General features: G+C 44.2%; 1 protein-coding gene across 1 annotated transcript in view; it reads right to left on the minus strand.

Moving 5' to 3' along the window:
• Positions 1 to 838: 838 nt before the first annotated feature.
• LOC308302232 (F-BAR and double SH3 domains protein 1-like) overlaps positions 839 to 14,279 on the minus strand; it is a gene marked incomplete at both ends in the record, with an annotated part of 32,743 nt that continues 19,302 nt past the window's right edge. The window contains 5 exons of the mRNA XM_080746491.1: positions 839 to 889; positions 3,663 to 3,794; positions 5,867 to 5,967; positions 9,648 to 9,795; positions 10,988 to 11,071. Of these exons, the coding sequence (XP_080602617.1) occupies positions 839 to 889; positions 3,663 to 3,794; positions 5,867 to 5,967; positions 9,648 to 9,795; positions 10,988 to 11,071 (516 nt within the window). The remainder of the gene's footprint in view (positions 890 to 3,662; positions 3,795 to 5,866; positions 5,968 to 9,647; positions 9,796 to 10,987; positions 11,072 to 14,279) is intronic.

Here is a 14,279-nt window from a genome sequence, read left to right on the forward strand (position 1 = left end):
GAGGCAAAGTTATGTTAGTAAAAACATGTGAAGGAGCCAGGAGGAGTCATAAAGTGAGCAGACAACAGCATTGAGGGACTGTTGTTGACTTTACCCAGCAGTCATGGCAGTGCGCTCCATAGGGCGGCACTCAGAAAATCTGTCTATTCATGTGTTGCATTTGTAGTCCTAAACGGCCATGTTGAGGACCAACAGAGGTTTTTCTATTTGTCTGATCGGCACAGAACTAATGTTTTTTAGTTTACAGTTTGTTCCACACTGCTCGTATGGGCGAGAAATGATCCAAACCTGGTATGAATTGTTCCTTATAGACATAGTTAAAATACATGTACAGTATGTCAAATGTATAAAAGAGTGCGCTCCAGCTTTTGAAATTGTAACAGGCTCAACAGTTGGACAAGTAAGTAATCTGTGGGAATGTTTCAAACATCGCGGAATAAATTTCTTACAAAGAAATGTCTTCACCAGTGTGTAAAGGGCCCCGTAACACATTTAAAAAAAGTACAAATCCAATCCGAGCGTCCAAGGCTCCAAAAAGTCAATAAAAATCAATTTTTTCATCCACAAAACACCAGGTGTCCAGTTCAGAATTATGTACAGTGTAGGCCCAGGCAAATATAACAGTCCAAACTAAATAATACTTCAAAAATAACACTTGAAATGAATAAATACTTGTCTTGCATCAAGGCCCGGCAGCTTGTTCCCATTGGACAAGGAGAGGTTTTGTATCAGACTCTCATTGGATGGGGGGAGATTTCGGTCTCTCTCATTGGATGGGAGATATTTGTGTCTCTCTCTCTCTCTCTCATTGGACAGGAGATATCTTGTTCTCTCTCTCTCATTGGACGGGGGAGGACCTGTGGGTGGGTGGAGGGGGGGGTGCTCGACACTGCAAAAGACAAACCCAGCGAGAAGGGTCAAGGTTCAAGGGTCAAGGTGCCTTTATGTTTACATCTTATGTACTATACTGTTTTTCACCAGCGATTTTCATGATTTCTTCTTTCACCCTGTAAAGAAATATTGCGACCGCAACTACTATCTGTTCTTTACTTATGGTCTGTTGTCTTTGGACAATTTGGACGATCTGGGAGTAGAATCCTAGATAAATCCACTTTTCTGAATTCTCTAACATTGGTCTGAATGGAAAACCAGATACCAGGATGACTGCATCTCCCCAAGGATCATGGGAAATGGAGTCCATTCATTACTGTGGGGCGTATCCGACGGCCGTCTGATATTAAACAATAAAAAGACCGTTTCAGGCGGTTTGGCGCCATATGGCTGCCGACTTGTGCCAAGTGCGTTAAAATCTGAAAATGTGTTTTGGCGTAAATTGCGGTAAAAGTGTTTAATTCGTTTTACCTCCGGAGTCCACTGGAATAATGCTTTCTGAGAGATACGCGTGTGTACGTGTGTGCGTGTGTGTGTGTGTGTGTGTGTGTGTGTGTGTGTGTGTGTGTGTGTGTGTGTGCGTGTGCATATATACTTACTGGTCTTAGTTGTCTGTTAGAGAGATCTGGAGAACTGTGTTCACTCCCTCCACTTTCTGCACAGACAGACAGACAGACAGACAGACAGACAGACAGACAGACAGACAGACAGACAATGAGTCAGATGGGACGTGTTGTGAGCTTGTAGATCTGCTATTTTCTCCATTTTAAAATGTTTTTTCTTTTTTTTTAAAATAACAATGTAAAAGGAACCGTTTTTTGGTTTCCACCCGTCAGTAACGATAATGTTTTCTAACTGCTTTCTGGTCAGTGTGTGTGTGTGTGTGTGTGTGTGTGTGTGTGTGTGCGTGCGTGTGTGCGTGGTAAATGGTAAATAGTAATGGTGCATTTATGTAGCACCTTTCATTACATGCACACACATTCACACACCGATGGCAGAGGAAACCATGCAAGGCACCAACCTGCTCACCGGGAGCAACTAGGGGTTCAGAGTCTTGCTCAAGGACTCTTCAACACTAACTCTGGGGGAGCCTGGGATTGAACTGGACGGTTTCTCTACCCCTGAGCCACTGCCGCCTACTGTGTGTGTGCTCCGCAGCCAAGACAAACGCAAAAAAGTTGGCCAAATATTGTTCTGTCTCAGCTACTGTATAATGGGCAGTCTGTCTATCTGGAGAAGGCCATGTTTTGTTTATCCCTGAGTGGCTATTAAAAGGTAAAAAAAAGAAAAAGAAAAAAAAAAACATCTGTTAAATTTCTGTATACAGTATGTCATCAATGTGATATTGTTTTATTTCCTCTGTGTGTTAATAAGCATGAGCAGCAGCTGTATCTGTTATGACCATATGATGATCAGTATTTGGATCTATCTGTGTTGCGCTTTTTGTGCTGATCCAAATAAAATAATTCAAATGTGTGTGTGTGTGTGTGTGTGTGTGTGTGTGTGTGTGTGTGTGTGTGTGTGTGCGTGGCACGTGCGTGCTTGTAGATCCTCTTACCCACTCTACTGTCTGCAACTCTGTGTGACACAGCCTGCGGTCTGTCCTCTCCGCCACTAGGTGGCGGTGGAGTGCTATGAGCGGAGCAGTAGCCAGGGTTGGGGGAGGAGATGGGGACAGGCGGAGAAAAGGGAGGGAGGGTGGGGGTGGGAAGTGTCTGGAAAAATAAAAGTTATAAAATAAAAAGACAAATATTTAATTATTATTATTAGTGTGGTTGCTGTAGGCAACACATTATAGTTCTAGCCCAGCTTTCATCTTGTTATTGTGGGCTCGCTGAAAGGCCAGACGTTATTCCAAAACTTTATAGATCACGTTTATTCTCCTCAAAAAGCTAAAAAAAAAAAAAAAGGCTGACAGTACAAAGGCAGGGCCCTTGGCCAATGAGGAGCAGCGTTCTTGGTGACATCATCACCAACAAGTGTGACCTGATATACATGTCACCTCAGGGTGACATGCGACCTCGCCCTAAAGGGCCAGGTCGCGCCAATTCTTGGCCATCTGGCCAGTGATGTATATGGGACCAGTTACATATATATGGGACCAGTTCCAGTTATATATGGAGACCCCTGCATGATAGTCAACAATGTTATGTCAAAACATGCCCATATTTGGTAATGTCCATATATGGGCATGTTTTGACATAACATTGTTTTTGTACCCATACTGTAAATGGACATTTTATTCATCAATGACATCAGGGATCTTCATATATGGACATAAAAGGGATACCCATATATGGACTGTCACTGTGATGTCACAGTGACAGTATGAATATCCAGGGTTAGATTTTTGATGAAGTGATGTTAAGTGACATCACTTCCTGTACTGAAAGACGTACTTCCTGTACTGAAAGACGGACAGACAAGCTTCTCATGGTATACTGCGACCTTCGGTCACAATAATAACAACAACACCCACATGAAATAATTTGTAGTTTGTTCTCCCAAATCTTTAGATACTAAAGTATATAAAGTATATAAAATGTAGGAGTCTCAGAAGTAATGTTGGAGTACCCGTTGGGCAGATCTTTATGCCCATATATGTTGGAGTGCCCGTCAGGTAGATCTTTGTGCCCATACATGGTGTTCCATGTGAGCCCACACTGTTTCGTAGGAACAGTAGTTCTAGTTATTATTATTATTATTATATAACGATGACATTTATCAGTGCAGTCAGAGTTTACAGTTTAGGTGGAAGATCAAAGTCTCACCTCTTCCTCCTCCTCATCCTCTTCCTCCTCTTCCTCCTCCTCCTGTCCTGCCACTAGGAGGCGCTCCACCACCAGCGAGGGGAACACTCCAGTGCGTCCGTCTAACTCTCCCTGCCAGAAGCCATCGTCCACCTGAAGCAGAGACACGCCCATTAACTCTCCTGAAGGACAGACACGCCATTATCATGGCTTTCATTTGTAGTCCTACACCGCCCTTGTTGACCGAGACGGAAATAGCAAGACACGGCAATTCCGGTTTACTTCCCGTATCTGCGTGACATCGTTGGACACCTCTTTAGGAGACAGGAAGCAGGTTGGAGTCTATTCATTTACAATGGGAGAGTGAACATGGCCACTGTAGGACTTGCAGGGCTGTTCAACTACAATTCCCATGATGCATCCGGAAATGATGGTGGTGTAAACTACTTTAGTAAAAGTATCAATACTGCAATGTAGAAATACTCTGTTAGTATAGTTAGTTAGTGTAAGTAAGTAAAATTCCGGAATTCAAAATGTACTGTACAAAATTATTATTGGCATCAACATTATGCAGACTGTCCTGTTTTTTCAAAAGTCTACAGATCATTTGAAAATAGCCGATCAACCAGCTCACAATGTGTCGCATCGAGACGAATTGCGAGCTTGTAGATCGTCTATATTTTCAAATGGCCGAGATGTATAGACTGATTTCCTGAGTGCTGCCCTGTGGAGCGTGCCGCTGTGACTGCGGTGTAAAGTCAACAGTCCCTCAGTACGTCTGCTCACGTTATGACTCCTCCTTCACCTGCTTTTTACTAACATAACTTTAGAGTACAAAGATTAGACTGGAGGTTTTGGAAACTTTTGGTTATAGCTACTCACTCTTAATGTTTGCATGCAGCCTCGGGTAAGCCATATGTGTTTTGTTTTGGTCCTGGGCTGTGATGGGTGAAACACCTTCTCATTTTAGTTCAGCAAAACGTTAATAACATCATTGTTAGTACGTTAAGCTAATGCTTGTGTGTGTGCTCAAAATGTGCGAGCTGTGGCGTTAATGTGATTAAATAGTAGTTATTTAGTCAGTGAGTCTAACAAAAACACTAGCAGGACGCTAGGTTGTTTTTATGTTGTATGGAAGGGTTCTGGCCATAAACATTCGGAGGGACACCACTCTCCTCCGTACAGCGTAGCAGCAGCAGCACTGAGGGATTGTTGTGATGTTATTGATGTGAGTCATGGAGGCACAGTCCTCAGGAAATCAGTCTATATGGGTGCAGTTGTTAATGTAGACCTATGTTTTGTAATAATGATGATCAAATTGTGTGTGTAATTGATAGAGCTTCCCATGCAGACCCTCTACCCATTAAGCCAGTGGTTCTCAACCTGTGGATCGGGACGCCCAGGGGGGTCACCAAATTATATTTGGGGGGGTCCCCAGATGATTAACTTAATGTGTAACATTGTTTCCCCACTCAACAGTAAACAAACCAACTTAAAGTTTAAGCGTACAGAGGGTATATGCACATTTCTAAAGTGACAATTTAAGGACTTTTTAATACCTCTAAAATGACAAATTAAACATTGGCCAAATTGTCAAATATTAGAGGAAAATATTCAAAAAATGTGAAAATAGCAGATCTACATGAGCATGTGGATCTGCTATTTTCACAATAGAACTGTGTTATACAAAATGTAATGCCTCAACTCTTAATGCTCGTCAGGGTGGGGGGGCGGGTCCCGAGTTCAAATATGATTATTTTGGGGGTCACGGCCTGAAAAGGTTGAGAACCACTGCATTAAGCCATGGTGAGGCCTTCTGGTGCCCACACAGAGACAGAGACAGCAGAACTCACCTGTCCTTCTGGTGCCCACAGAGACAGTAGAAGTTAGAGCTCACCTGTCCTTCTGGTGCCCATAGAGACAGTAGAACTCACAGAGACAGTAGAAGTTAGAGCTCACCTGTCCTTCTGGTGCCCATAGAGACAGTAGAACTCACAGAGACAGTAGAAGTTAGAACTCACCTGTCCTTCTGGTGCCCATAGAGACAGTAGAACTCACAGAGACAGTAGAAGTTAGAACTCACCTGTCCTTCTGGTGCCCATAGAGACAGTAGAACTCACAGAGACAGTAGAAGTTAGAACTCACCTGTCCTTCTGGTGCCCATAGAGACAGTAGAACTCACAGAGACAGTAGAACTCACAGAGACAGTAGAAGTTAGAGCTCACCTGTCCGTGGCAATAGCGCAGCAGGTGGATGATGGCTCCCTCCTTGAAGGACAACTCCTCTGGACTCTGAGCATGGTAGGAGTACAACGCCCTGGCTACACCTGAGCACACACACGCACACGCACGCACACACGTGCACACACACACACGCACGCACGCACGCACGCACGCACGCACGCACGCAAACACACGCACGCACGCACGCAAACGCACGCACGCACGCAAACGCACGCACGCACGCACGCACGCAAACGCACACACACACACGCAGGCACGTACGAACGCACGCACGCACACACACAAAGCAGGGATATTATTTTCACTAAAACTAAGACTAAAAGGGGTTACACAACAAATTTAAAATGTTCCTTTTCTTTTTTTTTTGTCTAGGTCTGGCTTCTACCCCCCCCCCCCCCCCCCCCCCCCCCTCCAAAACACTGACGGCTCTATTTTGATTGTCTTCTTAAGACCTGGAGGTGTGGCAAATGCTTTTGGCTGTTTTGAGCGGCTAAACAGCATTTGCCACACCTCCAGGTCTTAAGTTAAGTCATAAGACCTTGTACTTAAGACAATCAAAATAGAGCCCTCGTCTTTCACCTTCATTTCGGGGGTTTTCTGAATGGGCGTGTCTGAACGGGCCTGCTCACAGCTCTTCCCATGCTTTTATAAGCATGGGGAGAGTCCCGCCCCCTCCTTCTCAGTCTCCACCTGAGGAGGGCTGGGATTGACAGACTCCCTCAATAGCGCCCCATTGCCAACAAAGGGCATTTTGGTATTGCAGCTGAAAAGGCTCGGAATGACAGACGGACAGAACTTAGAAAATGTAATATCTGAGTGTTTTTTTAGGCTTAAACCTGTATAAAAATGTAATATGGGCCTATATTTATTATTGCGACCGTAAGGTCGCAGTTTAGTATGAAAACCTCCACCGGCCGTCCGTCGGTCACACGTGCGGTCGACCGCACGTCACACGTGCGGTCGACGTGTGATGAGGTCACGATGAGTCATCTATGCCCAAATATAGATTTCTAGGTCAGATGGCCCATAGAGTTTGTGATGTCAAACCTAGCAACCCAATATAAACAAACCTGATGTCAGACCTGAAGTATCCTTTTATACCCATATATGGAGATACAGAGATCTCCATATATGGGCATATTAGAAAGCCCATATATGGGCATATACGGATGACATCAGGGATATCCATATATGGGCATAAAAGGGACAAGGGCTTACAGTTAAGAGATCTCCATATATGGGCATATCAGAAAGCCCATATATGTTCATATACTGATGACATCAGGAATATCCATATATGGGCATAAAAGGGACAAGGACTTACAGTTAAGAGATCTCCATATATGGGCATAAAGGGACAAGGACTGTTACAGTAGATATAGAGATGTCCATATATGGGCATAAATGAACAAGGACTGACAAACACTGAGATCTCCATATAACCTATGGGAATATAAGGGACGAGGACTGTCAGCTTGTAGACCTATTTTCTAAATATTGTTGTACATTAAAAACTTGAAATGGGTCGTTCTGCATAGTACTTGGGATTTGTTGATGTAAATGTTCACATAGAGTGTAATAATTGGTAAAACAAACTTTTGGCCTATTTGTGGAGATAAGCGACCAACGGTCGCTTATCTCCCGATTAGGGAGTCTTACTGGTTATATATAATATATTTATTTTATTATGCATAGTGTAGCAAAAGTACTCAAATATTTTACTTGAGTAAAAGTATCACTACTACTGCAAAAGTTTTCAAATGCATCAAATATTTTGAAAATAGCAGATCTACAAGCTTGACAACAGCTTTTTTCTTTAATTTTTTTTTTATTCTGAAAAAAATATATACAGCCTACTCAAGTCAAAGTACCTCAAAATGGTACTTAATTACAGTACTTGAGTAAATGTACTTAGTTACTTTTTTGAGTAAAATACTTTTTAACACCCCTGAAAATGGAAGCAGATACCTCCGTGAATGGGCGTGGCTTCATGATGTACATAGGCCACGCCCCTACAGTCCTTGGAAGAAAGGCCAGAAAAATATTGTATTGGATTTCAAACATTTTGAAACGTAACTTTTCAAACTTTTCGATTTTTTTCATCATTCAAATTTTGTCTGTTGGTTAATTGCGACCGTAGGTCGCATTTACTACCAAAACCTCCACAGGCTGTCCGTGAGTGAGTCAGTCAGTCCGTCAGTCACACGTCACACGTCACACTCTTGCCCTGCTCATATCTCCGCAACCGCTGCCCCGATCCATGCCAAATTTTGCACACACACTCCTTACCTGCCAAACTACAACCTCCAAGGACCCCCGGAGCTCCAGGGACCCCCAGGGGCAGGTCCCTGGGGGACCCCCAGATGTAAAAAATGACCAAATGTGCTAAACTGACCAAATGACCACCCCAACGGGGCTGCTCACGGGGAATTCCCGGGGACCACCGACTCCTGGTGCTCCAGAACGGATGCAAAAGTGGTGGCGCCCCCAGTGGAGGACCCCCTACACTGCAGCTCACATAAAATGCCGTAACTCCGGCTAGGAGCGACCGGGACAGCCGGGGCCGGTACCTATTCGTCCGCCTTGGCGGCGCGGAGACCCCACCCCTCATTTCTCACATGGCCCTCTTCTAGCGCCACCATGAGGCCGATTCTTGCAAAACACATTTTTGGACACTGCTCCTACAATTTTTGCCCTAAAATCACGCAAATCGGTACACAGTATGTCTACACTCACCCCATCAACATGAATCTCTCCATATAGCGCCACCTCCAGGCCGATTTTTAAAAACACATTTTTGGACACTGCTCATACAGATTTTGCCCTAAAATCACGAAAATCACTACACAGTATGTCTACACTCATGTCATCAACATGGATCAGGAAGATTTTGGCAAAACAAATTTTTGCCCTATTTGTGGAGATAAGTGACCTACGGTCGCTTATCTCCCGATTAGGGAGTCTTACTGGTAAAACATTACTCTGTTGTGTGACAAACTGGGAATACACTTGTTATCATATTTATTTGACTGAACTGCCACTTTAAAGCTGTACTGTGGAAGCTGCTCAACTAATGGTCAGTAGCGGTATTGCTTTTTTTCGGCCGGAGTCGCCGCGGACCCCCGTTCCGGTGGTCCGCGGACCACCGCGGCCGTCACGAGCACCTCCGCCTCGCCGATACGCATCCGTAGAGCCGTCATTTTTAGACCAGGATTGAGGGAGTAGCAAGCAAGATTCCTTCACCAATGTAAACACAGTTGCTGAGGGAAGCTACTTCCTTTAGAGACAGCAAGACTCGCTGTGATTGGCCGGTGGTGTATGATCTGCACTGTGATTGGCCGGTAGTGTAATCATGTGGGAGATGACATCATTTTGCCGGGAAATTCTCCCCCCCTCACAACTCATAGAAAACATATAAAGAGAAGGCTTCAGAAGCTGAAAATAACAGAGTGGGTGTTCTAAAACTTTAGCGATTTAACAGTTAGGACAATTTTAAGATTTGTTTTATAAAAAAAGTTACATGGTATAACTTTAAGTAAAACAAACTTGGTACCAAAATAAATGGTGAGCTATAAGAGTTTTAGGCCAAAACACGAGGTGGGCTGTTATCGCCATGAGGCCAATTTGAAATCATTCTGATGGTGGTTCCTCCGCCCGCCTACTATGAGTGTAGGACCTTTCATGGTAATCTGATGCTGTGTTCATGATTTGTGGCATAATTATCCTCCAAACGGTGCCCTCCCGCCAACGCACAGTAACTGACCTGTCCTCTTGGTCCTTCTCATGTGACCCAAGGAGGAGGAGCCAGAGCTGAACGAACCGTCCAGCTGAGCAGCCCCCTCCACTGGCACACACAGGAACTGCACGTAGCGCTCTGGAACGTAGCCCACCTGTCCACAGGAGTTACACGCCTGGAGAGAACGGTGGAAGACAAAGTTACAAATAACGTACATTTTCAGAAATGTTCAGAAATGTCGATATCTCCTCCCATAGGCGATTTTAAGGGGTGTCTATGGGTGCACTTGCACCCCCTGGCCACCAGGCAGCCATTTCTTTTTTGTAATGTAACTTTATTTTATAATTATTAAATAAAACAGTGATCGTGGTTTGTAAAATGTGCGCAAAAAGAGAGGAGGGGCAAGTATTCCTCTTGTTAACTTGGCAGACTTGGCAGGCACTATGGGTGGTCTGTGAGATTAACACCGTATAGGCATTTTACAGATTGAGAAAGAACACGAAATTAAACTGCAGCAAATAATTGATCAGTATGCAAGTGCCAAAAACCGGAGGCTGCAGTTCATTGTGTAATAAGGATGATTGCTTGATTGCTTTCCTGTGCTGCCTCTGCCTGCAAAGTATAAGTAAATACATTTGCTCGTGGTGTCTAGAAAAAGAAGCACCTGTTTTGCACTTTTTTTGTTTATATTGTGTTACATTTGGGGAAAAAATAAACCGCAGAAACCCGTTAAAACAACCGGACAAAACCGCTAAAAAACGCAATTTCTGTTCACACACGCGCGCCAGCGTGCGTGCAAGAGGTAATAGAAGTACTCGGTCTGTCTTGCACCCCCTGATAGAAGAGGCTAGAATCGCCTATGTCTCCTCCTTTAACTCTCCTACTGCCAGATTATTTATTTATTTATTGGGTCTGGTGCCATCAAAAAGCGGCTTACCTTTGCGACGTTATAGTAGATAGATAGACATTTTTTTTATTTTTTTTTTATTTATTTTTTTATTGTGCAATAGTGCACTTTGGTCTGCCAGGCAGCAGAGGGCGGCGTCATGCGAGAATGAATGTGAATTTGCCTGTTATGTGATTCAGACCAGTCACTGGCCACAGAGCCTCACAGCCAGAGAAATCAACAAGGAAGTGAATTGGTCTCCGTTGATGTTAACGCATAATGGATTTTTTACACCATCACCGCGGAAAATGTGTTTACAGTACACGGCGGCGCGACCCCTCATCAGCTTCAACAAGGTAAACGAACGAACGAACGAACGCGAACGAGCGCCGTATTGGCGCGGAGGTCTCTTGAGAATTGGGGCGAACAGGAACGTCCAAAGCGGTATAAGAGTTAATGTGATGTCAGGGCAGCGTCTCACCTTCAGCCAGTCTTCCACATCGCCATCCTCAATCACCTGAAGCTCCTCCCCCTCCGTGATTGACAGCTCATCTGATTGGCCAGCCTGCAGGAAGTGAAGGGAACGTCAGCAGAGGCGAGAAGGAGAGCACTGCAGCATGGATGTGGATGTATTTTAATGCCTTTCGTTTTATTACATTTGATGCCATTGACGAGTAGCCTATGTTCTTTTTTTTCCAGAAATTCAGGTTCTGTGCCATTGAAGAGCATGTCTGTCAATTGATCAATTCATTGTTTTATATCAAAAACTCAAAACACGGTGTAGTTTATAAAATCACACCCAGTGTGAAGTGAGCAGTGCCTTTGATGAGTTAATTTCATTCCACCTGCATGAACTAGCTGTTGTTGCCACGGACGTGTCAGGACATACAGACGTGTCATATCACTTTCTAAAATGTTATCTCACGTTTTTTTGTAACACATTTCTTTTCTTTCACCCGGTGTCAATTGTCTAAGGTAATCCTGGGTGCTACTTATGCCAACCTGCGGAGCGCAACGGACTGACTTCATGCTTCCTTCCTTCTCACAAATGTCACTTATAGGCGGCTGCTACTCGAAACTGGTATAAAGACAAAACCTATCCTTCAATTATTAACTTTATTAATATAATTAAGTTAGTTTAAACAGCTACAGTTATATAATGGAACCTCACACTCTAACTGTGTCTCATTATTCATCACAAACTGCCATCAGATCAGCTCATTTGGTGCAGCTACCAAACAAGAAGTGTTCTTATTAAAGGTTCTACTGTGAAATACAGACACACATCATGGACTGTGTTCAGGAGATCTGTGGATTATTAATCTATCCCAGTGAATCACCCCCCATTGTTTTTGAGCGGTGGTAAACCGCTCCTAAGAGTGGCTGTGCGTGTGTCTGTAGCCTTTTTCCTCAGTGTTTTGCCATAGCAAAATGTGTGTATGTAGCATAGCCTGTACATCCTTGACACAAATCCTAGTCTGAAGACGTTATGCAAGCACGACCACCGCTCACTTCACATTGGGTGTGATCTTTTGGTTTAGGGTTTGTTTTCTTTTCTCTTGCTATTGGTTGTCATGGCAGCCAGTTCCCACCTGACATCATGTGTGAGTCCTGCCTTCTCCAGACCATGCTGGATAACTGCTAGCTTGCAGAGCGTCTTCAGGCTAGGACTTAAGTCTAAGATGAACAGTTCATGTGGTGTTTTGGATCCTACAAAGAGGATATGATCTCCCACCATGCAACAGCACATTCCATCCATCTCAGACGGTCCTTTCCTCTTGGGATCAACCTTCTTCCAGGAGAACGTCTCTGGATTGAATTTCCACAGATCATTGAAGGTCTGATTGAAGTTGTGACCACCAAATATATACAGCTCTCCATTGTAGGCAAAGGCTGAATGATAACAGCGCCTTTCTGGACAAAGCTGTGCAGAAGGTGTGTTCATCCAGCAGTTGGTCTCTGTGTCAAACACTCTGATGATGTTGTCGGAGGGCCCCTGCCTCCAACAGCCCCCAAATACAAACATCTTCATCCCGATGATGGTGGCAGAGTGACGTGATGAAGCAGGTGGTGCAGTGCCTCTGGTGTTAATTACAGCCCAGACCATTGTGGTGGTGTCCAACTTGTACATGTCATTAGTCCGTCTAATCAGTTGGGTGAATCCTCCATGGATAAACATGACCTTCCCCAAGACACAGGCTGAGTGGTCGTACCTCTTCCCTGGAACAGACCCAGAGACCCTGGGTTTAAACCAGCTGTGGGTGTCCACATCAAATGCATAAAGCACGTTGCAGGACTCACAAGAGTGGTACTGGCGACCTCCCCAGAGGTAGATGACATCTTCAACCAGCACAGCTGCGTGTCTGTAGCGCGAGGATGGAACCTCAGGGTGACCTTCTCCTCTTCCAGATGTCACCGGGAGCAACTTCTTCCAGCGTAAGGACACTGTGTTGAAGACATGCACATCAATCTGATCCATGTTTTTATCATTGGGATTTTCAAAGGAGTAAACCTTGTCTCCAACGGCAACAGCTGCAGATCCAGGCATCCGTGACCCTCCCCTCAGATGCAGCGTCCAGCAGATCATTCTTAGCACAGTAGTTCAAGTGTTGCTCTGTAAAAGACCTAATGTGTCTCTACTGCTTATATTGGTTCAGTGGCACAAATGACAAACAAAGCCAAAGCTGATGAGTTGGGTTTGGCCAATCAGAGAAGCCGATGGCCGTTGATAGAGAATGGATGGACAGCCAATCACAGTCCAGGTATCCTCTGGGAATCCTCTACACAGCAGACAGTCTGGATCAGCCGTGTTGACGACTAATCTTCAGAAGTGACTCAAAGCAGCTGTTCTGTTGTTAAAAAGTTACTGAATGACGTTCCGGTTCAGTCTGCATCTTTAAAGGACATGGTTGTGACGACGACATTGTGATGTCGTTGAGTGATGATGTCATAACCTAGTGCACTTTGAGATCAAAATTAAGAGGCTAGATCTATATAAAACTAGACCAGGTCAACCTGGTTGTGCCAGACCCCCTGTCTGTCATCATCATTTATGACATCATGCCTTTTGTAGGCATGTCATCATCATGTCATCATCATATATACCCTTTATATAGAAAAGGGACAGACCGACATTTGCTTATGTAGGCCTACCCATTTCATGGGTCTGGCAACTACACACATCATATTAGATTAATATCATCTTTACTGTGCTATTGCCAACATCAATTACAGCCAGTGGTGTAAAGTAAATAAGTGGGTCATTCCTAGAATTCGGTGCCTTTCTTTTTGTAAAATATTTTGTAAAATAAGCAAACATATCAATGTTTAGGTTGCATTTCTGTTATGGTAAAGCATAACATGTCCTCCCTGAAATCCATACATTTTCACAATTCTGAAAATATGGTTGATAAATGAAGCATTAGCGTTAGTTTAAATGCAGGACACGTGAGTCTGGCCCGCCTCAGCTGTCAGTCAGATCACTTCCTCATTCACACATCTGCTGATGATTACATCACAGTCACAATCCAATCAGAGCTCAGTAGGGAGGCTCCTTTAAATATGGCTTGCATTCACTATTCATGGGTTGTATTTGTAGTCCTACACCAGCCATGTTGAGGACCAACACAGGTGTTCTGATTGGCGTAGAACACTTAGTTCTATGCCAATCAGACAAATTGAACCGCCTGGGTTGGTCCTCAACATGGCCGTTAAGACTACAAACGCAACCCATGAATTTCTCTGCTCATCTTTGATCCGAAGCCTCAGATCCA

This window comes from Nannobrachium achirus, assembly GCF_963921795.1.
Source record: "Nannobrachium achirus genome assembly, chromosome: 17".
NCBI classification, from domain to species: domain Eukaryota; kingdom Metazoa; phylum Chordata; class Actinopteri; order Myctophiformes; family Myctophidae; genus Nannobrachium; species Nannobrachium achirus.